General features: G+C 34.6%; 3 protein-coding genes across 7 annotated transcripts; all 3 read right to left on the bottom strand.

Moving 5' to 3' along the window:
- Nucleotides 1–3,198: 3,198 nt before the first annotated feature.
- Nucleotides 3,199–8,205, bottom strand: LOC125188625. Its single transcript, XM_048085586.1, has 5 exons — nucleotides 8,007–8,205; nucleotides 6,551–6,983; nucleotides 4,960–4,988; nucleotides 3,854–4,831; nucleotides 3,199–3,420 (listed from the first exon to the last, which is right to left on the bottom strand). The coding sequence occupies exons 2-4, from the start codon at nucleotides 6,876–6,878 to the stop codon at nucleotides 3,875–3,877; spliced, it is 1,314 nt and encodes a 437-aa protein (XP_047941543.1). The 5' UTR covers nucleotides 6,879–6,983; nucleotides 8,007–8,205; the 3' UTR covers nucleotides 3,199–3,420; nucleotides 3,854–3,874.
- A 3,708-nt stretch (nucleotides 8,206–11,913) lies between these two features.
- LOC125187866 (protein CASPARIAN STRIP INTEGRITY FACTOR 1) lies at nucleotides 11,914–13,396 on the bottom strand. The gene is made up of 3 exons (XM_048084510.1): nucleotides 13,149–13,396; nucleotides 12,961–13,010; nucleotides 11,914–12,313 (listed from the first exon to the last, which is right to left on the bottom strand). Exons 1-3 carry the CDS (start codon nucleotides 13,216–13,218, stop codon nucleotides 12,170–12,172), a joined length of 264 nt encoding a protein of 87 aa, XP_047940467.1. The 5' UTR covers nucleotides 13,219–13,396; the 3' UTR covers nucleotides 11,914–12,169.
- Nucleotides 13,397–16,140: 2,744 nt separating this feature from the next.
- Nucleotides 16,141–19,537, bottom strand: LOC125186435 (chaperone protein dnaJ 10-like). 5 transcript variants are annotated; one of them, XM_048082797.1, is made up of 10 exons: nucleotides 19,383–19,529; nucleotides 18,970–19,078; nucleotides 18,459–18,521; nucleotides 17,902–17,984; nucleotides 17,385–17,547; nucleotides 17,165–17,294; nucleotides 16,878–17,036; nucleotides 16,612–16,784; nucleotides 16,436–16,516; nucleotides 16,141–16,350 (listed from the first exon to the last, which is right to left on the bottom strand). In XM_048082797.1, the coding sequence occupies exons 2-10, from the start codon at nucleotides 19,054–19,056 to the stop codon at nucleotides 16,324–16,326; spliced, it is 966 nt and encodes a 321-aa protein (XP_047938754.1). In that variant the 5' UTR covers nucleotides 19,057–19,078; nucleotides 19,383–19,529; the 3' UTR covers nucleotides 16,141–16,323. The 5 variants fall into 5 exon arrangements, with proteins under 5 accessions (XP_047938754.1, XP_047938755.1, XP_047938756.1 ...); XM_048082798.1 differs by having other exon boundaries at nucleotides 18,970–19,066; nucleotides 19,383–19,522; XM_048082799.1 differs by having other exon boundaries at nucleotides 18,970–19,075; nucleotides 19,383–19,516.
- Nucleotides 19,538–26,782: the final 7,245 nt, after the last annotated feature.

The raw sequence follows: 26,782 nt of genomic DNA, 5'->3' as shown, positions 1-26,782 counted from the left end.
CTAGCTGGATCGGGTTGCCGTGCTCGTCGCGCAAATCCGCCATAATTTATTGATAGCCGATAAATCCGCACACCTAAAGTCGAGCTTCAAAAGTGGTGGGGAATTTTTCTCGAGGATAATTTTTGGTTTGTTTTTATCTCTGTTTGGGAATTTGATGATTTGGATGAGCAGTGGGTTATATTGAGAGAGAAGAAAAGAGTTGTCTGTATCTGCATGTTGATGAGATCTTCACACGTACGTGTTGGATGCGGATTTGCATGACATTGTAAGCTGCCACGTAAGAGACATGGGGACACGTAAGATTTGTGCTCATATTTAACCAATTGGTATTGGATATAGTAGGAATATGATTTGAATCTTTGTACTGCACTACTCCCTCCCTTCCATAGTGTATGAGTTATTTTGTCATTTTGGTACATTTCATAGTAATAGAGTCATTTTCCTCTTTAGCAAAGGTCAATACATTTTTACACACTTACTTTACTCTATTTTACTTTATTCTCTCTTCCTCCCTCTACCTTTTTTATTTTCCACTTTACTCTCTCATTACTTAACTCACCAAACACAATTTTTCTTAGTCTACCTACTGAAGAACGGAGAGAGTACTTATTTAATTGGCGGTAAAAGTATAAAATCAGGATAATATTCTAGATTAAGGGTAGCATTGTATCTATCACATTCCAGAAATTTAGGGCTCTACCTTATGCAATACGCATCATTCATAGTGATTATTTTCTAAATAGTATTATCAGCATATAAAATAGAATAAAATGTGACCAAAGATGTAAATAATAATTCATAACTTGTTAATAAACAGAATCTTGAACACAATTGTTTGCTTTAGCTTTTTTTTTTTTTTCCTTAAAAAGGTTTATGAGGTTATCAGATTAGATCCTTCGTTCCATTGCTAGATGTTTTGTGCCAATAACTCTAATCTCCTTACAAATCCACTGCTTATCAGTAACTAGGCGTTTGAAAATTTTATCGTTAGAGCACTCCCAATGGTCTCCCTTATTTCTCTCTTATTTCTCTCTAACGAGTTACCACATCAGCACCAAAATTTATCCCCAGTTTTTAGCCAACTTTTAGCCAACTGCTCCAATGGTTTCTCCCTTATTTCTTCCTAACTCAACATTTCATTTTTACATCATCATTTTTAATATTATTTAATTTTCCCTACAAATGTGTTTAATAAATAGATTTATAAATGAACAATTCGTCGTTGTATTAATCATTGGAAAATATAATACAACGAGAAGAAAAAAACTACAAATAAAAAACCATAAAAAACAAGGATTTAAAAAACTAAGAGGGAGGAGCGTCCGGCGAGAGGCCCATCTTGATCTTCATATTTTGGATGGTCGACCAGAGGGACTACTTCTCTTCTGGGGTTCCGCCGCCGGTGAAGTACAGCGTGTAAAACTGCGCCAGAGTGGCGGCATTGGAAGAGAACGTGGCTTGTTGTAAGAACGGGGATTCCGACTGGGCATCCGACGATGTGCCCTTCCCCTTCCGCCTCCCCTTCGCCTTCTTCGCTCCCACAGGGCGCTCGTGCGGACCATCCTCAGACAAGTCGATGGGGATCGCGCTGCCCTCACTCTCCGCACCGCTAAGTCGCGAGCGCACGATTTTCCGTGCAGCGCGCTGTGCATCCCCGTCCGGAATTTGGGGAGATCCTTCAGCGTCTCATAGATGTTCCAATACTTGAAGCCCTTCGTCAAGTACTTGCCACTATACCTTTGCATGGCCTCATCTCGGACCATGTGCTCGTTCTGGCCACTCGTCATGTTCGTCATCAAGTTAGAGTATATACCGTTGAAGTGGCCGCAGTCCCTCATGAGGCGCTTCCAATGCCGGCGGATCGCCTCGCTACCATGGTCCTTCATCGAGGAGTCTTGTTGGTCTTGTACTTCTCCCAACCCGCTCCCAGAAAATGAGCTCGGTCACGGTAGTTGCTTTGCGCTCCGAGTCTTGCGTCGTGTCCGCCCGGCGGTTGGCTATAAGCTCGGACTGCGCCCGAGTGTAAGTAGTCTGGCGCCCGGCTTCTCATCGGAAGCCGTATCGGTCGCGGCCGTCGACTCGGCGACGCGCCTTCCCCTTCTGCTCTGGAAGGCGGGTCGGCGGGCGTTTCTTCCACCTCGTAGTCGTCCGTGCTAAGTGTCGGATCCGTTGTGTACGTCGCGGCTGAGATCCTTCGTCGTCTGGGTGGCTCCAGGGGTGTCGAACAACGATGTGACTATCTGGGGGCGATACACATCGTCGGTTGGAGAGGGCATGCTGAGGGCAGACTGGAAGTACGGAGAAAGTCTGCGCACCGGAGGAGTCTGCAATGGGGACGGACCCGCATATGGATATTGGCCGGGGGGAGAACCCATCGACAACAACGAGGCCATCCACTGCTGATTTGCTTCATCAATGGGGGTGGGATTTTGGGAACTCGACTCTTTGCCTTTACCTTTTCGAGATTTTTTCCTATTTGAACTCATAATTTTGAAGATTGAATATAGAAGATTGAGAAAATGAGATTGAAAATTGAGAAAATGAAGATTGTGTGTGATGAATGGAGGAGGAGGAGGAGGAATTATATATAGGGGAAAAAATAGCCGTTGGGTAATATTAAAAAAAAAAAAAAAAAACACGCCGGAAAACGCCGAACGCGCCTACAGTGGCCGGCGTTCACTCGGCTTTAATTCGGCGTTTTTTCGGGGCCCGACGTTAATTCGGTAGAATTAACGCCGGAAAAACGCCGAATTCACCCCATTGGCGGCGATTTCTCGGCGAAATCCGGCGATAAAACGCCGGATTTAACGCCGCCGGCCATTGGGAGTGCTCTTACCCCCAATTTTCCTTGGCATACGCCCATTATGATTTACATAAATAGTAGTAATAGTCAAATATTTAAATACAAGGGGCGACATTTAGAAAAAATATAAAAACTTACAATTTCGTAGTCGTGATCGGGTCATATCCCAGAGTTTAAATGGCACGTTAAAGGCTCAATTATGGGCCAGTTGGGCCCAATGAAACTTAACCAATGGGTAGGAACGTAAATTCAGTTTCAATATGCATATCCATATTCCAAATAATCACCAGTTATGGGTGCAGATTGCAGCTGTGGTTAAGACGAGATCTATGGTGCAAAATTTCCAAAAACTATAAAAGAGATTGTCATGCTTCGAGCACAGGGGGAAAAACATGGAAAAACAAAAACATATTAAAATTATATGACGAAAATAGCAAACAAACATATGATCCATTTTCATAAGAATCTCCTTTTTCTATATCACGATGAATTGGAAACTTCACTTAGTATTTTACGACCTTCTTTACACTGTCTGCAGAAGCTATCCTATGTTGATGAAGATGCCCAATCACTTTCTATCCCAATATCTTCTTACTCACTGTCCAATGGAGAATTTGCTGCAAGCCAAAGTAATGCATCTCAGAAATCTATACTGTAAACATATATTCAAAGGAGAAGGATCAAATCTTGTCCACAGATCTTGGATTCATTATTTTCCCAATGGCATGTGCTTTTTAACACACATAAGATTATGCTTTCTCTACGACTATGCTTTTTTACACATAAAACAATGTTTTTTGAACAATACAAGTATGCTTTGTTCACAGTTTTTATGGACGGCATATCCTTATTCAGATCCAAAAAACAGCCGAACACCATCAAAATTTCAAAAAAGTGCACCAGGCATGGGCTTGAATTCACATATAGATGCCCGCGGGGTGGGGTAAGTTGGACGCAAGTTTTTATGATACATAGGAGATGAAGATTATATGATGTTTTAAATGAAGAAATGCAACATGTTTTCCGTGAGAGAGGAAAAGTGGCACTTACATTGGAAATCCATGATGAAGCTCAGCCCTTGCTAGGTCTTGTCCAGAAAAAGCCCCTCCTAGGTGCAGATTGATTTGCAGACATCGATCTACTTATTTTGGAGCCGAATGAGAAATGCCGTTTCAAGAAAGGCTTTCCAGCTGAGCTCTTCATGCTAGAACTTGAGCTCATCTTCGGACCCCTTCCATCAAGTCCACCACTTTTATGACGACCAAACATAATTTCACTACTCAGATCACTGTCAACAACGCGTTTCCTAGAGCGTTTTCTTGCTTTTGAATCCAGTTCGGCTCTCAAAGCCTTTTCCGACATCTTCAAGACCCTTTTTTCCCCAAAAGTACAAACCGGACAAGCTGGGTCATACTTGTTAATCTCAGGAGTCATAGATTCCAAGCATTCAGCATGGTAAACATGTCCACAATTTAAAACAGAAACCACAGAAAGTTCATTGGTGGATACCATCGTTTGATTGCTCCATCCCCACGAAGATCTCTGGGTACAAAGCTTCGTACAAATTCCACAAGTTTGAAGATCAGAACAAGAAGATCCTGAATCACGACCACTTGTTCTGGAAATTTTATCTCGGCTGAAGCCTGATATTTCGCTATCAAAAGACCACCTCTCCCTGCGAGTACTCATGAGCTCAGAGAAGGCAGGGACTGACCAACTATCTGAAGAACCGCCATTAGAACCCCTAGATGATCCGTTGCCCCAACCAGGGGGCATAAATATAGATGGCTCTTCAGATATTGAGAATGTGGGCGACTTGTACTCAGGAACTCTACTATCAGATACTTGCCGTAATAACCGACATCCCGGAGATCGATGATGCCGTCTTGAAGGAGTCGAGCTCGGAGGAGGCAGGTGGCTCTGGTAGGACACAGGAGATGCTGACATTGATGAAACAGAAGGCACTGAAGGGGATAGCTTTGTTGGTGATGGGTATGATACAGATAATGAGTCTGTTGACTCCTTCACCTGAACAGCAAACAAAGAAAAAGACAAAAGGCAAACTACGTTTAGCCACAGAGGAGTTCCACATTGCATAGTGGCATGTTCAAATGGACCAAAAAAATAAATATAAACTTTCAATGCCCTCCACGTACCTCTACAATATTCTGTGGCGTAGCTTGATCTGCAAAAGAATACATAAAACTGTAAGTATATGAAAAAAAAATCCAGTCTGAAAAGTATATCCATTAATATCATTTTGTATTTATAAGCGAAATGTTGAAGATTTATTGCAACACATTGATTGCTGGTAATTCATATACTGTAAAAGAATAAGCACAAGTCGCATGAAATAATTAATCAAGGTCCCTAAACCCTAAACATAAACTCTTGGATCAACATGAAATAATTTGAGATTATAAAACCTGTTTCAGAGGTCCCTAAACCCTAAACATAATCTCTTGGATCAACATGAAATAATTTGAGATTATAAAAACCAGGTATGGTAATTGTATAGTTCGAGACCTAAATATTAATAGACACACACAAACAAACACAGCTTAACATTCTCAAGTTTGAAAATTACTGCAAGCCTCCTATTACAAGTGCAATAATTACCATGACTAAAGAATGACTGAGTTCAGCCCACCAGAAAATCACATCCCCAATTTGGCCTGAGACACCCCCTCCCACAAACCAGAAAAGCTTAATGTTTTTGTACATAAAAAGCTCATTGTTTTTGTAACACCCCACTTTTTCGAAAAAGTGGGGTGTTACAGTTTTGGATCTCAATATAACAACTAATCCTATCTTTCAGAAATTATAAAACAGCATTAAAACAGCCCAACATTGTTTAACATACCTATATACTCAAGCACAGATAACAGCAAAATGCTTACAAAACTGAAAACATAAAAGAGGGAAAACTTTGTGGGATATACAAATATCTAGCAGTTGGAGTGATAACGCCCTTACTCTATTTTGAGTATGGGGGCACCATTACTGCTAAATGCTAATGACACAGTATGAAGGAACTCATTATACATTACTGAATGTGGTATATCAGCACTTAGCAGTGGATTAGACTCACATGCTGTACACAAATTTAACTCCACCTTTTTCTTGAAACAAAAGGCACCCAAAGAGAAACCTAAATTTAGCAAACGAAATTTCCAGTCTGTTACACTAAACATCCATAATATTCATGCGTAGGCAGTTCCAATCTCATTGCAACTTGAACTTATGCAAGGCGAAGAAAGATCCACAGCATATAATTGTAAATATGTTATACATTAAAGTAACAATCCTTCCATCCTCATCATCCAGCCATCAACACGCCTTCCTCCTACAAGACATCCCATTTTCCTAATTCATTTGACGATTCTGTTAATTGAAAATAATGATCCTCTATCTTTCTTATCCAGCTCTCAGCACTCTTTTTTTTCCCATACAAGAAATCCAATCTCTCTCTACTTCACTAGAGAACTAACTGTCTATTGAAGGATTTTCTGGTTAGTACTACCATTGCTGTAGATAATTCTTATTTTTACCTAAAGAGTTGCACATACAAGTCTTTTCAGAATATTGTTCTTAACCTGGAAAGTAGATATACTATGTGCATGGAAGTTGGGAAGAATACTATCTCAATCACACATAAAATAGCAGTAAAAAATGTTCTCTCAATCAACATTTCATATTTTTAGAATGATATACTTGGAAGACAGGAAGTGCCAGATAGCGATTTACCAGATGACGGAAGTCTTAAAATTCCATCATTTCCTTCAGATATTGGGGACTTTTGCCACACAACCGATCGGAAACTATCAATTGGACTACCCTCCTCAGAAGCAAATGCAGTTTCAACCGTAGTACCAGATTTGACTTCAATTCTATCATCGGGACAACCACGATCATGGGGCCAATTCCCATGTGTCTCTTCCCCAGCTACCCTCCCACGATTATCCCATCGAAAGCTCCAGTTTGGAGAATAGCGGATATGCCTCTGCAAAGAGTCACCAGGTGATCCATCTGTAATAGTTCTGTCCTTAGCAATAACACAGCAAGCAGCCCCCATTCTCCTTTACAGATAGGTATAAAAGGTGATAATTGTGATCGATTTCCTTTCACATTGATGACCAAATAAAATTTATTTGCATGGGACCAGAAGGATACAAATTACCTGCAACAGTAAAAGAAAAAGAAAAAATCAACTATCCATCCAACGATTCAGGAAAACATTCATAAACCCTAATCTAAACATAAGGGCTTAGAAAATCATAATTAAAACATAAATATCTCAATTATTACTAGGCTAAAAGACACAGATGAACTACATGGAATACCATTTCAATAGATCATTGAAAAGGACAAATCAGTTTACACCTTGCAGAAAATGAAAATCACTAGGGCAATGTGATTATCATAGAACGAAAGAGTAAAAGTTGGAACTACTGTGCAACAAGCCTTCACCAAATAATACTACCAATCAAGATTCTCACAAACTGCACATGGCTGTTGTAAAATACTTTCCACAGTCAAAAGCCTTACTTTAAGATCAAATAATCTCAACCAAATAAACATATTAATCAACTGAATGAAACATTCAGCTAATCGGGTATGGGAATACACTTTAGAAATCAAAATAAATGAAGAAGCCTGTACAAAAACCTTATTTCGAGAACAAATAGGGTTCAGGTAAACATATCAATAAACTGAGTTAAACATTCAACTAATCGAGAATCCGAATACACTTTTTACTTTAGTAAACCACCCCTGCTAATTTCACACTCCGAAAAACTGGTAATCAGCTATTCACGCACAGAACACAAAACGTGTAACACAGTCCACAATAAATCGAACATATAAACTATATATTGGATACATACAAATAATATAAATATAAATGAAAAACTGATGCAGTTATGCTCGAGTTTTAAGAGCTATATTTGGAAGAAGACTCGCAAAAACCCTACAAATACGAACAGTCGAGACTGGCGGAGGTCAACAGAGATCCGAAACTCATTCCTGAATCCAACTGAAAACCAATTCTAAACTATTTTACCATCATTAACAATTTCCAATCCACAAACTTCCAATTTCCATCACCGATTAACCTAATTCTCCCAAAATAAAATAAAAAAGCAATAATAACAAATCCACATAGCTCGTTGCTAATTAATTCGCATAAAATAAGCAAACTTACGTGATCGACGGTGCCCTTTCAGCAGTGAGGAATCCTAGAGAAAGAGGCGAAAAGAGGAGGCTGTATTCAGATTGCAGAGTATGTTGAAAGTCATTAATATATAAACGGCAGTGTGTATGTAATTGTAATGTATGTATGAGATTTGTGCGTGTGTGTGTGTGTGTGGTGAAAGAAATACGTGGAAAGTAGAGAGAGAAAAAGGGCTCTGATTCTACCTCTTCAACGACAGTGCTATTATTTTCAGGAAGGCAAGGAGTAGACGGACATCTGTTTGACGGCGTTAGTTGGCGCACTGTCTTAGTTCCATGGGGTTAACGGCGCAGGCTTCATTCCAAACGGCGAAGGACGGATTAAAGAAAGCGTGCAAACACCGAAAGCAACTGACCATGCGTATTTTATTATTTTTGGGAGTTTTGTGAATTATTTATTCATTTCTTTATTTTTTCCTGTAATATTAATGTCGGTAAAATAATTCATAAATTTGGTTGCTCGCAGAAGATTCTGTGCTGTGTGGAGTTGTACTTTATGCCTGTCAAGTTGTACATTATGACTGTTGACCTTTTTTGCGCGTAGGAGTTCTTTTTCGGACAATATTTTAGTTGATTTATGCAACATATATGTATTTATGAATTACATAAATAATAGTATCTTAAAAATTTATAGTGCAACTACATAAAAAGAGTGAGTTGAACGGACTCAAAAGTCATTCGAGTTTTTAAGAAATTAAAATTGTGAAACAATCATACACCATGAGAAAGAGAAGGTACAAATAATTGAGTCAAATTTGGCATATTTGAGTTATGTTAAATCCAAATGTCTAATTGGAGCTCAAATTATAAGTTATTGGGTCAAGCTCGAAAATACTTTATTCTATTTTAAATTATAAAATATAGCTCATTACAAATATATACTACTTCATCTCTTAAAAATAGAGACTATTTTCATTTTTGATCGTCCCTTAGAAATAGAAACTTTCTAAACTTTTTACCTTGTGACGTGGACCTTACAATGCACTATCTTTCTCATTCTTATTTTTCCCATTTTTCTTTTCCTTTTTCTTATTTTACAAATTTTTTCTCTTATTTTTTTAATTGTGCATTCAAACTCATGTCGATTCAAAAATTTCTATTTATCAAGGACGAAGATAGTAGTATTTTATATTGATATAGTCCGTGTTGTTTGCAAGCTTTTGTTTTATAGGATTTCGTATGTAATCGTGTAACAAAAATTAATTATTGACTAAACAAAGTTACTCTTTTCAATTACATATTGAAAATCTGCATATACTTACATAAATTCAGTTTGAACTTATAAGAATTTACTGCAATTTTTTTCCATCGGAAATGTAGAAAACAATGCACTGTTTTATAATTGACCTTATTGGAATATCAAGAAAACGTGTAATAATTCTCAACTTTGTAGGAGTATTGTCATTATAGTGTACTTGTAACTACATCAGAGTTAGTAAATATAAGTACGTAGCTAGATTATTTTTGTAGGTCATAATTAAGATTTCCAATAGAACTCTTTGATCGAGTGATTGAGAAATCAATTAGATAAATCAAGACAAATTTCTGTGATCTTTCACATGTTATTCATAATTTTTACTACTATTAAATATAGTATTAGACAAATTGTGAATGATGTCTATCTATTGTATAGTTTGTTTAAAATAAATTAAAACATTACAATTAACACGTGGATTGATAAATTATTAGATTTCTTACTACAACGAATCATTAGATTATTTTTTAGGGGGAGATAATTTGATAGAATTTCTGACTCCCCGTCTTACATTCCATAGTAATAGAGTCATTTTGTTATTTTGATACATTCCATAGTAATAAAGTCATTTCCCCTTTTTAATAAAAGTCAACACATTTTTTCACACCTACTTTACCCTCTCTTACTTTTTTTCTCTCTTCATCTCTCTACCTATTTTTTATTTTCCACTTTATTCACCCTTTACTTAACTCACTTAACATAATTTTTCTTAATCTCCGTGACGAAAAGAAACGTCTCTATTACTATGGAACGGAGGGAGTATATGTTATTGGGGATATCCGGGTATTAGTCTATCCTATATATTAGTATTATAAAATAGTTATTATTAATCGATTCCGAAACATTCATTAAAATTGTAAGATATGGTATATGGAACTCGAAATATAAAATTATCTTGGAATAAAACATTTTTCACGCTATTGCCACATCAATCCTTTATCGTACATATTATACATCCACTGATGTACATGCCCGAACAATGATTATGATACATTGGAAAATTAAAATAACAAATTAATCATTATATAGAAACCATATAATTATAAAATTTAAAACTCAATCGAAAGAGGTGACTTTTGTCTTGTGGTACAAAACCCATCAACATTAATCAACCTCTGTTTCTTTTTTATTGATTGTCAAAACACACATGTCAAGCCTAGGTGAAAACAATAAACACTATATATAGATCGATAGATAGATAAATACAAAACAAAATTATTTAAAAAAACATACTCCATTTTTCAGAGGAACAATCGCAATCAATCCATACACCCTTACATACTGAAAAAAAAAACAAAAAAAGAAAACAAAGGCAGTTGTAATTAATTATTGAAACAGATTTCGTGGTCCTAAAAAATAGGGCTTTTGAGTCGGGCCCATTTTGCTATTTGTAGCCCGTATTTCAGGAATGTTTGGCCCGACTATTTGAGGCAGAAGTGGAAGTGTCTGAAAAGGGGAAAGATGAAGGAAGTAATCAAAGGAAAAGGCAACACCACAAATTCATGTTTTGTGTGATCATTTGAAACTCTCTCTATAATTTTTGGAGCGTTGATGACAGAGAGAGAGAGGAAAAGGGAAAGGAAGTGGAGTCAGAAAAGCATTGGCTTTACATAGGAAGTCTTCGAGAATAAGAATTAAGAAATCTGATTATTTTTTTTTGCTTGTGGAGTATATAGTATTCATTTGTATAATTGTATTGTCTTGCTTTGTTACTAGGCCTTACTATTTTAATGTGTTTACTATGAAATTTACATGGTAAAGGAAAAGATATAACACACTAAGTAAGCAAATAGTCTCTTTTAGACTTTACTTTAGCTTTTGCCCTTTTATCAGAGCAAAATGTTTGAAGAAATCCGCAATGTTTCTTTCCTAGTTCCTATTATTTGAAATTTGTAGAAGTATTATACTTTCTTTGTATTATACTTTCTTTATACCACTATAGATAGATGAGTATAAATTTAAACGCTGCATTACGGTGGACTCGAAACCCGAATCTGAGACGTTTAGTCTCAGACATTACCACTCTAATACTAGACCAACTCATACACACCTTTTATATCTCTTTTATTTCTTTTCATAGTGGAAGGCCTTGTTGAAGTAAAATACAGTAAATTACTCTATTTTAGTGACATCTCTATATCTCTATTTACACTCATGATAAACCTAAGTCAATTATAACCAATCTAACTCACCTTTATCTAAATACCAGATCACATATACAGAAATATTTTCCTCATAGAACTGTAAAAACCACGCATACTTCTTATACATCTATTTGCATAACATACTATGATAATACAGCTCTTTGATCATGCATATACCTATATACAGATATATAATCAAATATAACAGTGTGCATTTGATATACAGTATACAGCGAAACGCAAAATAGAAACATAAAAAGGTGATCTGAATTCACTAGTTGAAAGTTGAGAAATAATCTTTGTTTTATCTAAAGTAATTCATAACATTTGAAGAGCAAAGTTGATAGATTTCCTAGTCAAATTAAATGAAAGAACATGAGTACTCATTCATATATAGAATTATTTAGAGTTGCACTTTATCGTGACTCATCTTATAAGGTTTCCTAACGTGTGATAGAGAATCATTGTAGGCACATATATAATAAAAAGATAAAATTTCATATATATAGCCTCCTAGCTACACACACACATGTATTTTATAGCTTGAAAAGCGTGACATACAAAACCCAACATTCATGGTACAAATACATGCGTAGACATACATTTTACAAGAGAAGCTAAGAAGGGATTCATCATTAGTATATATTTGTGACACACTAATTAACTATATAGATTCACATTACATAGGATATTATAAGATGGTGTGGGTGGAGATATAGAGTTTAAAAATTAGTACTAGTTGGGGATGAGTTTGAAAGGAGGCTTAACGAAAGAAGGCGCAGGATCATATCTTCCATAATCATTTGTTTTCACTTTTAGAACTCTTCCATGAATTTCACTCTCTTCATCGTGCCTTACTGCCTCCCACGATTCCAAATCCTGCCAATTTTTTATACTCCACAAATCATGCATCAACATATACATGTCTATAATCATACTCCATTTTTAAGTCTTTCACCCATGTCTCAACTTCTTTCCTTCAATTACAATTTCTAGTGCTTCGATTTATTTGTTGATTGTTTAACATTTAAATTACTAGTTTAAGGTGTTTAATTCTTTAAAGTTTTAATTTTGAATGATAAATGTTATTTGGATAAATTATATGCGTAATATTCTTTAAAGAAATTAATAGTAAAATTGTGGTACACTGTACTAGTACATACTGCCGTAGTTGGTCAAGAAGAGAATATAATAAATTTGGAACCAATCCCAAGATAGAATTCAACCAATTTCAAAAAATTAATTTGTCAACGTTTCATCAATCAGTTTGGAAAGTATTTAGGTAAGTTTCTGTCGTCTTTTAATTTGTCATTTCTCCTAAATAAGAAGAGATTTCATTTTAAAGGAACCTACATAATAGTAATAAAAATTGAGTGATTTGGACTATTCAACCAATTGCAGAGATCACTTCTTCCCTCTCTTTTATTCTGTGTGTCTTGGATCACTGATTTCTCCAAAATCAGAAACGTAACTCAAATATTACCACTCATTTAAAAATTAAAAGTAACTGCAGAGATTATTAATACCTCATAACTTGTGCTCACTACATTTGACACCAACGATTTACGAACTCGGCCTGCATGAAATATTTTTAGCAAACAACATTAATATCAAAACACATAAAAACAAAAAATCCAATCCATGCATGGTACAGAAATGAGAATAATTAGACATACACAAAAAAAAAAGAAATGAATTCATAGATATTAATTGCCTGCAAAAGAAGTGGAAAAGAGAGCTGCAGAAATGATGAGGAAAAGGAGGCTGATTTTCTTGTAGCTCATTTTGTTCTTCTTCAATTCTTCATCAACAAACTTTTTCTGTTTCTTTTCTCTTAGTGCAGAGAAGAGGGGGAGTTTCTCTTTTGGCTGCTCTATTTAAATGCAAACCAATAGAAACAGTGAATTGAATAATTAATTTATTCTTCCATAACAGGACGTTATATCATATTTAACGCAGATAAACTGGAATTATGTTCTAAAGAAGCAATTCTTCAGCCTTTTGATATTTAAAATTGGGGAAAATAGGCATAAAGTTGAGGGACAGCATTTTGTTGTTGTTGGGGCACTAAGTCTAATTAGCAGTTAGTGGAGAGAGAAATTATTTTAATCCAATCAGAGATTATTATGGTTTGACAACGCTACATATGTAACGCTCATTTTTTCAGTTTTGAATAATGTTATAAACTTTATTAATTTACCTTCTTTTTCTGTTGTTAAGTCCTTGAATTTGTGTATGGTTTTGTATTTGGTCCTCATAGATCTTAGTATTATCTTATAATTGGGTATTTTTAGGAAGATTAGAGTTTTTAATTTTTTTTATTAATCATAGTAAACTCGATCATTGGAATAAAAGTCTGAAATGGGATATGAAGTGTACCAGTGAACTTCAAATCATATCATGCAAATTGCCATTCAAATATATGTGACGAAATCAAGCATTATTGGACACTGTAAAGGTGCACTATCGGCGAATAATTTAATTAATTTATCAATCCCTATATGTCTTTTGTTAAAGTTCATTGTAGGTTTGATGCATGGCATGTTCAAGTATTATCCAAACGGCAGGAAAAAATATAGTAAGAGATAAATTTGAATATGCATTAATGCAAAACTGATCATCTGATAATTACTGATTAATGTCATCGAATTATTCTTTGGGAGATTTTAGTTTACAAAATCATGCATATTGTACAGAGAATTTCCCATTATTTGCTCATTTTATGAATCATTTCTAAAATATCCATCTAAACAAAATGAAACTCTTAACGCAAATGAAGGTGACCGAGTTAATGTTAATCAATGAATACGTATTTTACATGACTAATATTGCTATAAATTTAAGTGAATAATACATGCCCTCTCCAATATTAACAATTTTTTTTTTTTTATTTCAATCTGTTCCACAAAATTAGTTCATTTTCTCGCTCATTTAATCTAGTAGGAGTAGTAGAATATGAAATTTTGGATACCAACCAAATTGTGTTCTCAGTTCAACCAAATTCTCACCCATTCTAACAAATTATACATGCATTGATTTAAAATAGTACTCCCTCCGTCCCAGAGAAGTTGGTATACTTTGAAAATGGTACGAGATTTTAGGAGGTTTTGTTTTGTGTGTTAAATGGAGAGAGAAAATATAATTTTTATATTCATGTGAGAGAGAACTTTTTCCAAAAAGGGAAATGTGACATCTTTTGTGGGACAAACTAAAAAGGAAAGTGTGTCATCTTTTATGGGACGGAGGGAGTATTTAATAAGATAGTTTCTTTCTGTATTCCTCCACAAAACTAAAAATTTCGTAGATTCGTCTTTGCTTTGCTCTTAGCTTCGTTCACATAGAATATGTTGTTGAATTATGCAGCTTAATTAATTATTCCCACACCACAACACCCATGCACATAGTATATTAGAAGCTAAAATATGTACTGCTACTACTAGAAAAATATCAAAAGGGGTAAAAGTGTGATTTCAAGTGGGTGTTGTGGACAAATTAGGTAGGGCTAAAAATGGCTTTTGAGGAAGACTTGGAAGATTAGTGGGTTTCATTAATCATCCAAGAAGACAAAAACAATCCACCAAATGCCACTCCAAAAGACAATCGTGGATAATAAAGATCCAAAGCACTATCTCTCTTCTTAATTAATTAATCAAAGTACAATTTATTTATTAAATCAGTCACTTCTTTTCTTTCTCTTTTTGACAAAAAAAGTGGTGTTAGGAAGTTTGGACATCTCCCCTCAAAACCAAGCTTAATAAAACCCTCCATTATCTCCAACTTTATTATTTCACAATTATTGGCTGTGTTAAGACCACTTTTTCTTTGCTAACCAACTTTATTTCTTCTTTTAATAGATAATATATGAATTAAATTGTAAATGAATTGACAATGTATCGATAAAGCAGCCTATCTTTGTAATTTATTTAGGAGAATTCTCACACCTCTCTGTTGATAGGAAATGATATAAATCCACTATATGAATGGACGTCTACCCTATCAACAATCGACTTTCTACTGAGTGTCAAATATATTTTCCAACATTAAAACATAGATGATACCATGTTTATCCATCCAAATTGAAGACTTTAAGATGCAGATCGAGTTGGTTGTTGACGCCAAAATTACAAATATAAAAGACTATGTCAGAATGACGCGAAATCGCACGGTATTTACGATGAAATTTGGCCATCAAGCATCATTCAAAAAAGACAATTTTCTGTTTTTCCGGAGTTATTTTTCATTTTCTAATTTTCGTTGTATTTCTGAGTGTTTCCAAACCACTTATAAATAGTAAGGTTTCATTGTTTTGAAGTCCGATTTTGATTCATAGAAATATTTTCATTTGTAGGAAAACTATAATTTCTCTAATTACTCTCTAATTCATCCATTGTTTATACGTTTTGCATCACTTTAGCTTCTTATTAATTAATTTAGTGCACAAAATTATTACAATACCAAAAGTGAGTAACATTTGATATCAGTTTTATTTTTAGTAAATTAATAAGCACTTCATCATAAAAATCAAGGAAAATATGTTTAACATATTAAACTGAATAGATTATAAAGTAGGAGAAAGAGATAATAGTAAATGAAAAGAAAAGAGGAGACATTATCTTTATTTTCAAAAACCAAAGAGACAAATTGGGATTTAAGTATTTTCATCAATTAAACTGAAAACATCAAAAATTGACACAAGGCCCAACAAATGAAAACACAAATGTTGTGAATCAAGCGAGAGAAAATTGCATTGCTAGAATATAACTATTTTTTTCCTGTCTGTAGTTGCTAGGAAATTCACTTAAACTTCACATCTACATACTTATATAACAACACTCTCCATCCCAACAGATCTTTAATGCATCTGTCACATTTTCTTGCCTTTTTCTACACTAAATACCAGAGAAAAGCACTTCCTCCTGAAAAAAAAACATTTACTCCATATAAGTTTGAGATCAACAAGTGCTAAATAGAAGGATACCCCAGGGATACTAGAAAACTTACTTGGAAAATTTTACCGAGTGTTTTCAGTGCACGAGCCCGTTTTCTCAGAACATCCTTGGAAGCATTGTTATCTCTGAGAACCTGATGCATACAATTTCCAAAAGTCAAGACAAGGAAAGAATCCATATCTGAGAGTTGGGAATGGTTTCAACATACAACGAGGGCAAGAAACTTACTGCTTGGCTTACGTGAGACAAGGTCGTCTCAATATCCACCACGTTCATTTGCCAGAAGGAAACAAAGATCGCGTCCTTGATGTTTTCTGCTGTTTTCAGCGTCTTCTCGTTCTTGACCTGCTCCTCATTGCACTTCTTCCATTCCTCGCGTAGATGGATGTAGGCGATAGCAGCTGAGACAGAGAGGGGGGAACAAGAGCTAGAGCTCATCATATAATAAAGAAATGAAGAGAAATGTGAAACTTGAAGTTGATGAGTATTCGCACCTTGAGCTGCTGCAGACTGCGTGTTTCTCGTGTGTCGTTTATCCCTCACCCATTCTGCTAGAAACGGGACCTTCATGTAGCGCTTCCCCTTCCCGATTTGTCGTGCAGCTTGCCTTCTGTATATGTATCCAATGGTATGCAACAGCACCTTGCCAAAAGCTAAAAAAGTGAAATTAAATGAGTGAAATAGCATGATTGTCCAATTTCGCTGTAAGTGATAATCTACAGCTAATAGATGTGAATCACTTTTGAAAAATAAAACACGTCCGTAAACTAAAATGACATACCAGCTTGACAGAGACGTTTGGACTCCAATTTCGCTGTTTCAACAAAAGCATCCCTTTCGCCTTTGATGTATGGCTCGAGGCGATCTTTCAGAAGCTTTACGAGCTTCTCTTCCCTCTCCTCTTGCATTGTCTTAATGTGAAGAGACGAAAATGTCTCAGCTAAGCATCCATGCGAAAAACGAAAAATCATTGCACAAATTAAGAAAAGGACTAAGCAAACCTTCATTATCTTCTCGAGTTTGGGTTTTTGAACCTCAGGGGGTTCATCTGGATCAAATTCAGCAGGCGTCAAAGAAAGCAATCTAAGCTGCCCGACATAATTCTCGAACATCTCATTTCCAAACATCATCCCAAATAGAACTGTAGGCTCAACCATCGAGTCCCTAAAAGCAAAAACCATAAGTTAAGAACTGATTTCATGTTTAATTTGTACGAGGAAGAGCTAAAGCACAAGGTCTGGCTAAATACTTACATAACATAACGAATAATGCTGGTACAGTTCATTTAATCAAATCTGACTCGATAAATTTCCTGATTTTGAAAAGGTTATTTTAAGTTGTCTCTATGTATGGTCTCAAGAATATTTACATAATATTTCTATTACATTTATCTGTCACAAGTTAGCTAGACTGCAAACTAGGAATCTAAAAAGGAGTTTCAGTTACAACATAAAGACTTCAAATATTCAATTTCTTCGATAAAATTCAAACATGTGCATTAGTATATAAGAGACTTACTTCATTACTCCATCTTTCCCACATCTATCATATGCTTCACGTTGCACAGGGTTGCTTAGTATCTGATAAGCCTCTCCCAGTGCCTATTTAGAAGAAAAATAGCTAAAAATAAAAGGCAACAAACTAGAAGTTGCGAATGTCGAGAATAGCATACGCATCCAATCCAAGACACAATATGACACTAAACTCAAAAAAAGTTCCATAACAGAGAGAAATAAAGAAAATCATGAAAGGCTGTGAATACAATTTTGGTTAAAAATCTCAAATCAGAAATTACTTACAATGCGATTTGTTCCGACAAGGAACACACTTTATATAACAGAAACAGCAAGACACGTATACAAAGAAGAAATACACACACTTACTGAAACTGACATTGCATATATATTTGAAATCCTTTAGCTCTGAGATTGGCTTTGTTGACACTCAAACAAATTCCTAATGCCATATACCAAATGTTTCTTCGGCAGCTTATATCAGTAGATTTTGGAAGAAGTTCACATCATGTCAAACTATATGCAACATCAGACGACCAAATGTAAAGCCAGTTCCCTTACATTGAAATCTTTGGCTGCTGCCTCAGGATCTCCATGATCTTTATCAGGATGTACATTTCTTGCCTAAGAATAAAAAATAAGTCAGAAATCGAAACAAACTCCAAAAGTTCCAAAATAAACAAAACAATGTTATATCATTAGACACTGTTAGAACTATATGTTAGAGCTGAAGAATAGTAATGCAATATCTAATAGCAAGATGAATAGATATATCCAATACACTGCAACTGCAAACATAAACATGCATCAGAATGTCTGGAATTGGTCATTTTAATCATATTTTCAAGAAAAAATGAAGATAATCATGGCCTCTCTATATGTGCATATGTATCTGAATTAGCCAATTAACCAAATCTTGAAATAGCAAACTTAATGTGAGAATAAAAAAAAAGAAGAAAAACCTTCAAAATCTTGGAGCAAACAACTGTAAATGTACTCTCCATAAAAAAGGATAAGACTAGATATATAATGTAAATAGATATAAAATATTCAAATATTATTGTAGGGAAACCTTTTGGTAGTAAGCCTTGCTGATATCTTCATCAGAGGCATCAACTCCAACTCCCAGCTTTTCATAATACTCTTTGTCCACAGCCATGTTTTCCTAACTATCAACCCTACTAAATAATTAATTAAATAAAATAAAAATCTCAAAATTTTATCCAGCAAAACCAAAAAACTATAGAATATACATGATATGATACATATATGTACTCTGCTGCTCAGCTTTTTTCAGCTAATTAAAGCAAAAAAAAAAATAGAGAAAGAGAGACTCCATAGAATAGAATGTGTACCTTTAAGAAAAGAATAAAAAAGAAAAAGAAAAAACGAAAAAATGCAAAGAATTTGAAGCAGGGCATCAATGGGAGGCGCAGGATTGAGGAGAAGCAAAAAACGACGTGAAATTAGAGAGAGAAACCTCACGTGATGAGACATTGAAACCAAGAATTCCGGTTGAATTTGAGGTTCCTCGAAATTCGGTTGTTGAGGTGAATATTTTGGGATAATTCAAGATCTGATTTTTGAAGATGATCAGATTGCTATATGTTGCGATTAATTGATTGTGTGCATATGTTTGTGTGTATCTCTATATTCGCGTAGACACAAATTTATTCTATTTACTACTTTCTCATTATAAAACATATCTTAACTTAAATTATAAAAATTTATTCTCATTATATATACAAACTTATATTTATTGAAATTAGTGCGGAAAATTAGAAAACTTTTAATTACGGCGTGCTATTGTATAATAAATGGAGTATATTGTGAATTAGAGAAAATTGAATGAAAATATAGAAAGATAATAGTATTGCATAAAATGAAATTGGATGAACTAAATTATGAAGGCCGTGTTTACAATGATACACAAAGTTCCAGGGTGTATACTAATCTACAATCCCCATGGTAAAGTCTATGTAAGTGGAGTATTTGGTTACAAACTTCAATTTTCAAATATAAAATTTAATCTTGTTGTCCTTATACCGTACTTCAACAATTTGCATTAATTTAAGAGGGCCATGCCCCAAAGATATTATGTACACTACTAGAGTAGTAGTATTATTTTTGTTAGTGTTAAATTTTTATATCATTGGAACTTAATAAATCTATAAGAATGTTGATAGAGTCAAAATCATAAGCCCACTAACTCCACTAACACCCATTTCTCTTTGCGAAAAATACTTTTGAGTCCGTATAATACCACGTAATTAAGTACTATATGGATTTAGAATTTTAAATTTTAAATTTTAATTTCAAATTTAATAATAGTATTTCCTATTGTAAAAGTATTTGAATTTGGAATCGAGCAAATATGAAATTGAAATTCAATTCGTATTAATAATTCTATAGTCAATGTAGATATTTGGAATTCCAAATATCTATAGATTTGACAGCTTAATACACATGCAATACACACCCATGAATTGCACACACTTGCATTGCATACAGACAATCTTCACATAAAATTAAACCACTGAATGAATGGCTAAAATGGTCGAGGGATGATGAAATCATTATTCTAGATAGGGACACAATTCATACGAAATAGATACGATTAAATTTTAAAATGTGACAAATGAACTTTCTTTTTCGTACAGCTTGAGTAGAAGTAGTGATTTTTAGTGTAAGACTATGACTATGTTGTGGAGTGTTAATATTATACTCAACGACTATTAAATTAATTATAGCACCACAAAAATAAAAATATCGTAGCAAGAGTAAGGAGTCAACTATATTATGGTCTATGGAGCGTTATTATTATCACGACTATTATACTAAAAAGCACCACAAAAATAAAATAAAATAAAATAAAAAAATCGTAGCAAGTGTCAAGTAACGAGTCAATTTCGCCAGCTATAAGATTTTATTGAATTTGAAGGGTTATGTGACATTTTTATCGTTACGTGGAAAAGAATCAAAATGCACTCACATGCTGACATATATTCTCTCTATTTTTCTAAAGGATAATATTCTTGTTAAAGCCTACATGTGAGCATTGCTTTCATATGTTAATTTAAAATCGACTGTATATAATAGTAGAATTCAAAAAGAAAAAAAGAGATAAGTTACAATGGGCTTTCACCAATGGCCTAAATTTTGGAGCAGTATCGGCCCAGTTTAAATAATTTTTTAATTTCTCTAAAATGGATATATAAGATTAAGGCCCAATAAATATAAGATTAATGGCTTAAATGGATATATAAGATTAAGGCCCAATAATTTTAGATGTGTGAGTTCCTTGATAAAATTATTGGACATACACCTAAAGGGTTGCGAAAATGGGCGTAGTTTGGAATCAATAATTTAAATTTCATGTTAAGGTAATTATAAACATAATCCTCATTTTACTCATTATAGTTTTTTATTTACAAAATAATTATAATAACAAATTAAATCACAAGCAAATCAGTGATATGATGCAAGTCCTGATTTTAATTTGGGAAAATTTCTGCTAAATCACAAAGTTTGATTAAATTATAGTATAATATGAAGTTTTTGAGTTTGTAATAAAAGAATAAAGTATGTATAGTGCAAAAATTGCATTGAATTTTCTACTTCTAATCAAATTCACAGGTAATTTCTACTCTCTATTTAATCTCAATATATGTTAGTGCGTGTTGTGTGTGTTTTATAGTACTATATCTTAATAATAGTAATATATAGCAACAGTGATACTGATAAGAATGATTAACTGTTTGCGGCTTAGAATCAAACAGAATCCGATTCTTCAATTATGTCAGTTTACAATAAAAAGTGTAGATTAATATTCCCCTATGTTCTTTTGTTTCTATTTATGAACAAGCCAAACATTTTGAGTAGATGGCCATGCGTGGTGCATATTATAGCAATAAATTGAACTATTCGATTTTATTTTTATATTGGTAAAAAAAATTAAAAAAATAAGAGCGCATTTCACAGGAAATTAATAGATGTAACAGATCTTTTTCAGTAATTTCTCCGCACTTGCCAAAAAAAATCACTAATCCCATAGTTTGGATTCCTCTTCCTCGCAAAAAATTCACCCAACACTGCATAATCTTCCTTTAGTATTAAGTCTCTGTGAAAAATGAAATTTGAAATCCAAAAGGATTTTGATTCATTCTACACTAAGCAAGATTCATCGATGGAAAACATCCAATTTGATTATACATATATAGTCGTATAACATAAAACATTTTCAAAGCTCTAAAATCACACCCTAATAAAAAAAAAGGACACCAAATAGTTGCCTGAAAATAGGAATTTGATTAAATCCATGGCATATATACCTATCTCACTTTAGGCCAGCAATAGACCAGCCATTCTCTCCCCTGCCACGTCTGCAACACTAAAAAATCCACCTGCCACATCAGATTTAGGCCAATGATAGGCCAGCCACCGCAATAAAAATAATTCAAAATATACTACATTTACGGAATTAAAATTACAATTAAAATACGGAATTAAATTTACGACACATATACGGGAAAATTAATCCATTCCATTAAAAAAAAGTACATAGATTTTTAAAAAAAAGTACATGATTTTTTTTTTTAAAAAAGGGCTTCAACACACGAGCCCCGCCACTCTCTACTCCTCATCGCCGTCGCCGTCGCCGTCGCTGTCGCCGCCGCCCGCCGCCGCCCGTGGTATCTCGAGCCCACGTCGGAACTCGCTAGCCGTGCCCTCGCGATCTCCAAACCAACCCGCATGCTCTCGAGCATCTCGTGAAGAAATATCTTCTCCGTGGGGTCAGTGGCGGTCTTCCACTCTTGGAAGACCTTGTACATCTGATCCCGCGTATGGTTACGCGAATGGAGAGTGTACTCGAGTGGGGCGGTGGGAGGGCGGAGGACTGGACCTCGCGGGGCGATAGGGGGGATCCGCCCCTCGCAGCCCGCTGCGCCCGCTTCTGTCCAACCGGGCGGGGCGACCAGTAAATGAAGGAGGGAATGGAAACTCCTCGAAGATCCTGGGGAGAGGTTGTGGGATCCGCCGCCGCTGCCGCTATAGTTCGCTTTGCTTCTTCGGCCACCCCGGCCGCACTGCCTCGCCCGAACTTCTGTGAGTCCTTCGCAACAAGAAGCACTCCCGCAGGTGAACTCCTTATACTTCCCCGCCAAGGAGAAATGACTCGCGGCGATCCTCCGGCGGCGCCCTCCTCATTCTGCCCACTTCTGAGCCGACGGAGGGCGTTGGCGTACAAATTCGGCAAAACGGCCCACCGCGCTCCCCTGGTGCGCTCCCACCCCTTCCGGACCTCCTCCCCGGGCTGAAGTCCTTCCCGTGCGGGCAGTGCCCTCCTATAGGCAAAGCTCCGATCTTCGCCCACATGTTGACGATCCCGCTGGTTGTTCGCACACCTCCAACCACCCCCGGCCACCCCGGCGTACTCATCCTCCGTCCACTTCCTCCGGCCGGGGGTGTCGTCAACAGCGGGCTGCGATGACTCGCCGACCGCCTTGGCCTTCCCCTTCCCCCTCGTCTTCTTCTTCGGCGCGGCCCGCCTCGCTGGAACGGGAGTATCATCTTCCCCGAGATCGATCCCCATATCATGCAATGACAGAAGGTCATCGCCAGTGAACTGCGTCTCCACTGGGGTCGACGTGTGAGACGAAGCCGTCAAAAGGAGGGTTTGGGCAATTTGGTCTTTTTACATTTTAAATCTGATATTATTTCAGTTATGTACTAAATCTGATATTATTTCAAAATTATCATTCTTCTTCCCTTTTGGCATCCTTCACTTTGTTTCTTTATTTCAATATTAGATTTAATTTTATAAAATTAAATTTTAAATTTAAATTTTTAAATATCAATAAATTTTTTTAATTATTAAAATTACTATTAAATAACAAATTAATAGTTTTAATCAATATTTGATAGTGTCTAATATTTAATCAATAAGGTACGACGACGCCTTAGTTTTAATCAATATTTAATAGTTTTAATCATAAATAGATCATATAACACGATTTAGTCAACTTCATAATATTTTTAGTCAAATTCTCCTATACATTAGATGCATATTTATTTCGGAATAAATCGTGTTATATGATCTATTTATGATTAAAATTATTAAATATTGATTAAATCTAAGGTGTCGTCGTACCTTATTGATTAAATATTAGACACTATCAAATATTGATTAAAACTATTAATTTGTTATTTAATAGTAATTTTAATAATTAAAAAAATTATTGATATTTAAAAATTAAAATTTAAAATTTAATTTTATAAAATTAAATCTAATATTGAAATAAAGAAACAAAGTGAAGGATGACAAAATTAAAGTTGAATGATAATTTTGAAATAATATCAGATTTAGTACATAACTGAAATAATATCAGATTTAAAATGTAAAAAGACCAAATTGCCCAAACCCTCCAAAACCCCCTAAAAGGGTATTTTCGTCACGAAACAGTGAAAAATGACCATTTTCGAGATAAACGCTTAGTCCAGGGTTGTCTGGGGATATTTTTAAAGTCCAGGGTTCATTGGCGAGATAAACGCATAGTCCAAGGACTATTTTTGTAGTTCACTCTTTTTTAAAATCAATATTGCATTACATTTTTCATATATAATAAACTCACAAAAAAAGGTCACAATTTAATTTATAATAAAATGTCATTGAATATTATATACATAGACTTATATACGTGTATAGCTGTCAGTTTTTGAAAATTTAAATGCCGAAAGTCTAAGGTGAGAATAGAATAAACCGAAAGGGCTTCATAATGGAATTGTTTTCTCTAAATCAAGCTTTGTTTAATTTAATTTATTATTATAATTACACTTAGAATTTTCATACGCTGTTTGCAATAATACTCTTTTTACACCTGCCTTTTATTATTCCACGGGGCTTGGAATCAATTTTTTTTTTTTAATGAATAATCAATTTTATCTATAGGATGACCATCGATCAACTAAGGTGGATTTAAAAATTAGTGATAAAGTTGATTTAAAATTTTTAAAGTACCATTTTTTAGGTCTTGATATTGTCACACACACACGAAAAGGATGCTTTATCATATTATATAGTTGAGGAATGATGGTTCCTATTCAACGTAGAACGATTCATTACATAAAAAGTTAGACAAAGGAAAAAACATGTTTAATCGCCTTTTTGTATATTAATGTTTTGATTTTTGGTCTATAAGATCATAATAATAATAATAATAATCCAAGACTAATTAAAGGTTAAAGTTGCATTAGCATGTTAGTGGCTGGCTTTTTTCGTATCATAAAAAAACCTCTAGGGGATGCATCATATCTATATCTCATCTCTCAATGCAAGAATATATTACACAAAGATCACTCACATTGGTAACTCGTTTATTAAGAATCAAATTGATCAGGTTGACCCATTCTTGAGATTAATTGTACACAACAAATCAAGTATTATATATGATCAATAAATCTGTGTAGTTATATTATAGCTTACCATACAAGATTAGTTAATCAATATTCATAAAATAATAATAATAAAAAAATCAATGATTGTAATTGATTAATATTCAAGTATTTTTACATATAATTAACCTCTCCCAGTCTTCCACCATTCGAAATTGAGTTGATGGTTATTTATTTATTTTTCAGCAATATTCTAACCACCAAAATTATTTAGAGGCAAAAACCAAATTACTATTTCATTTTAATTAGTTAGCAATATAAAATTTTATTTCACAACATTGAATCGAGAAAATAATAAAATATTTTCAAATACTACTTTTTATCTACACTTTTAGAAGTGTATAGGCAGCTATCGTTAAGGACCAATGTATTATGAAATCCGATTTAGTAGGCAATTCATCAAACATCTTTATGAGAAATGAAGTCCCCTTTGTAATAATCGAGTGTATAGTAAATATCATAACCCTTTATCTACAACTACAATAACTTTTTACTCTTTAGGAAAATCAAGCTGTTGCCCAATTTCTCAATATCCATATATCTATTTATTTCCTCAATTCCTACTTTAGAGTTGCACCCACTTTTTTTGCAATTTCAGGCTCACATCCAAATTATTTTCTGTTTAATGTCCTAACATTAATTGTCACGCTGTTTTGACTTAGCTGGATGATTTCCAATAGTAGAGATAAGTGGTCATGTGATATTTTTATGCGATAAAAAAATGACTTTAACTTTGCTTTAGCTTTCTTTCTTGTCTTTGTCTACCCTCTCTTGATAGTTGTCTTCCTTTTTTGTTTTCCTCAAGATATTCACCTTGTTTAGATTCAAGATGACTTTAAATAAATCACTACTACTACTTATGAACATGGAAGCTAGAGACATGCCTAAAATAGTAAAATCATGCATGGGAATCTCATTGTGATCAACTGAACTAACACATGATCAAATGCCCTTTATTGCTTTTCGATCTTTACTACTCCTCATTTGTTAGTGTAAGATACGTTTCTCTTATGAGTTTATTGATTTGAGTGTCAGAGGCCCTTCAACGATACCTCTATCGGTCCTCTTAAGAAGGCTTTAAGTTAACGTTATTTTTTGGTCTTGAGTCACTAGTATCCCAACAATCTTGAAAAGGTCTGATTGTAACACAAGATTCTCTCATTTCGTGTCTACAATCAATACATCAAATGCTCTCCATTGATCTTTACTATATTTCTCTTATGAGTAATTTATTGATTTGCGTGTTAGATCAGACCCTTCAAATGATATTTCTACCAGTCCTCTTAAGAAAGCTCTAAGTAAACGTTATTTTTAAGTCTCGAGTCGCTAGTGTCCCAACAATCTTGAAAAGGTCTGATTATAGCACAAGATTCTCTCATTTCATGCCTACAATCAATACATCTTAGACACGTGTACCGGCATTTTGGTAATTT

Source organism: Salvia hispanica, chromosome 5 (genome assembly GCF_023119035.1).
Source record: "Salvia hispanica cultivar TCC Black 2014 chromosome 5, UniMelb_Shisp_WGS_1.0, whole genome shotgun sequence".
NCBI classification, from domain to species: Eukaryota; Viridiplantae; Streptophyta; class Magnoliopsida; order Lamiales; family Lamiaceae; genus Salvia; species Salvia hispanica.
The sequence above is the reverse complement of the archived record's forward strand: the minus strand, read 5'-3'. Positions and strand labels throughout refer to the sequence as shown.

Bases quoted from the DNA above. Each gene is read 5' to 3' on its own strand.
- LOC125188625 (XM_048085586.1), bottom strand. From the start codon at position 6,878: ATGGGGGCTGCTTGCTGTGTTATTGCTAAGGACAGAACTATTACAGAT. The intron at 4,989-6,550 runs GTAAATCGCTAT...ATTCTTTTGCAG, and splicing joins TTTAAGACTTCCGTCATCTG to ATCAAGCTACGCCACAGAAT. The intron at 4,832-4,959 runs GTACGTGGAGGG...TTTGCTGTTCAG, and splicing joins CGCCACAGAATATTGTAGAG to GTGAAGGAGTCAACAGACTC.
- LOC125187866 (XM_048084510.1), bottom strand. From the start codon at position 13,218: ATGAGCTACAAGAAAATCAGCCTCCTTTTCCTCATCATTTCTGCAGCT. The intron at 13,011-13,148 runs GCAATTAATATC...TATTTCATGCAG, and splicing joins CTTTTCCACTTCTTTTGCAG to GCCGAGTTCGTAAATCGTTG. The intron at 12,314-12,960 runs GTATTAATAATC...AAAAATTGGCAG, and splicing joins TAGTGAGCACAAGTTATGAG to GATTTGGAATCGTGGGAGGC.
- LOC125186435 (XM_048082797.1), bottom strand. From the start codon at position 19,056: ATGGCTGTGGACAAAGAGTATTATGAAAAGCTGGGAGTTGGAGTTGAT. The intron at 17,985-18,458 runs GTAAGGGAACTG...TCTTCTAAATAG, and splicing joins CAGCAGCCAAAGATTTCAAT to GCACTGGGAGAGGCTTATCA. The intron at 17,548-17,901 runs GTAAGTCTCTTA...TTTTGCTTTTAG, and splicing joins GGGAAAGATGGAGTAATGAA to GGACTCGATGGTTGAGCCTA.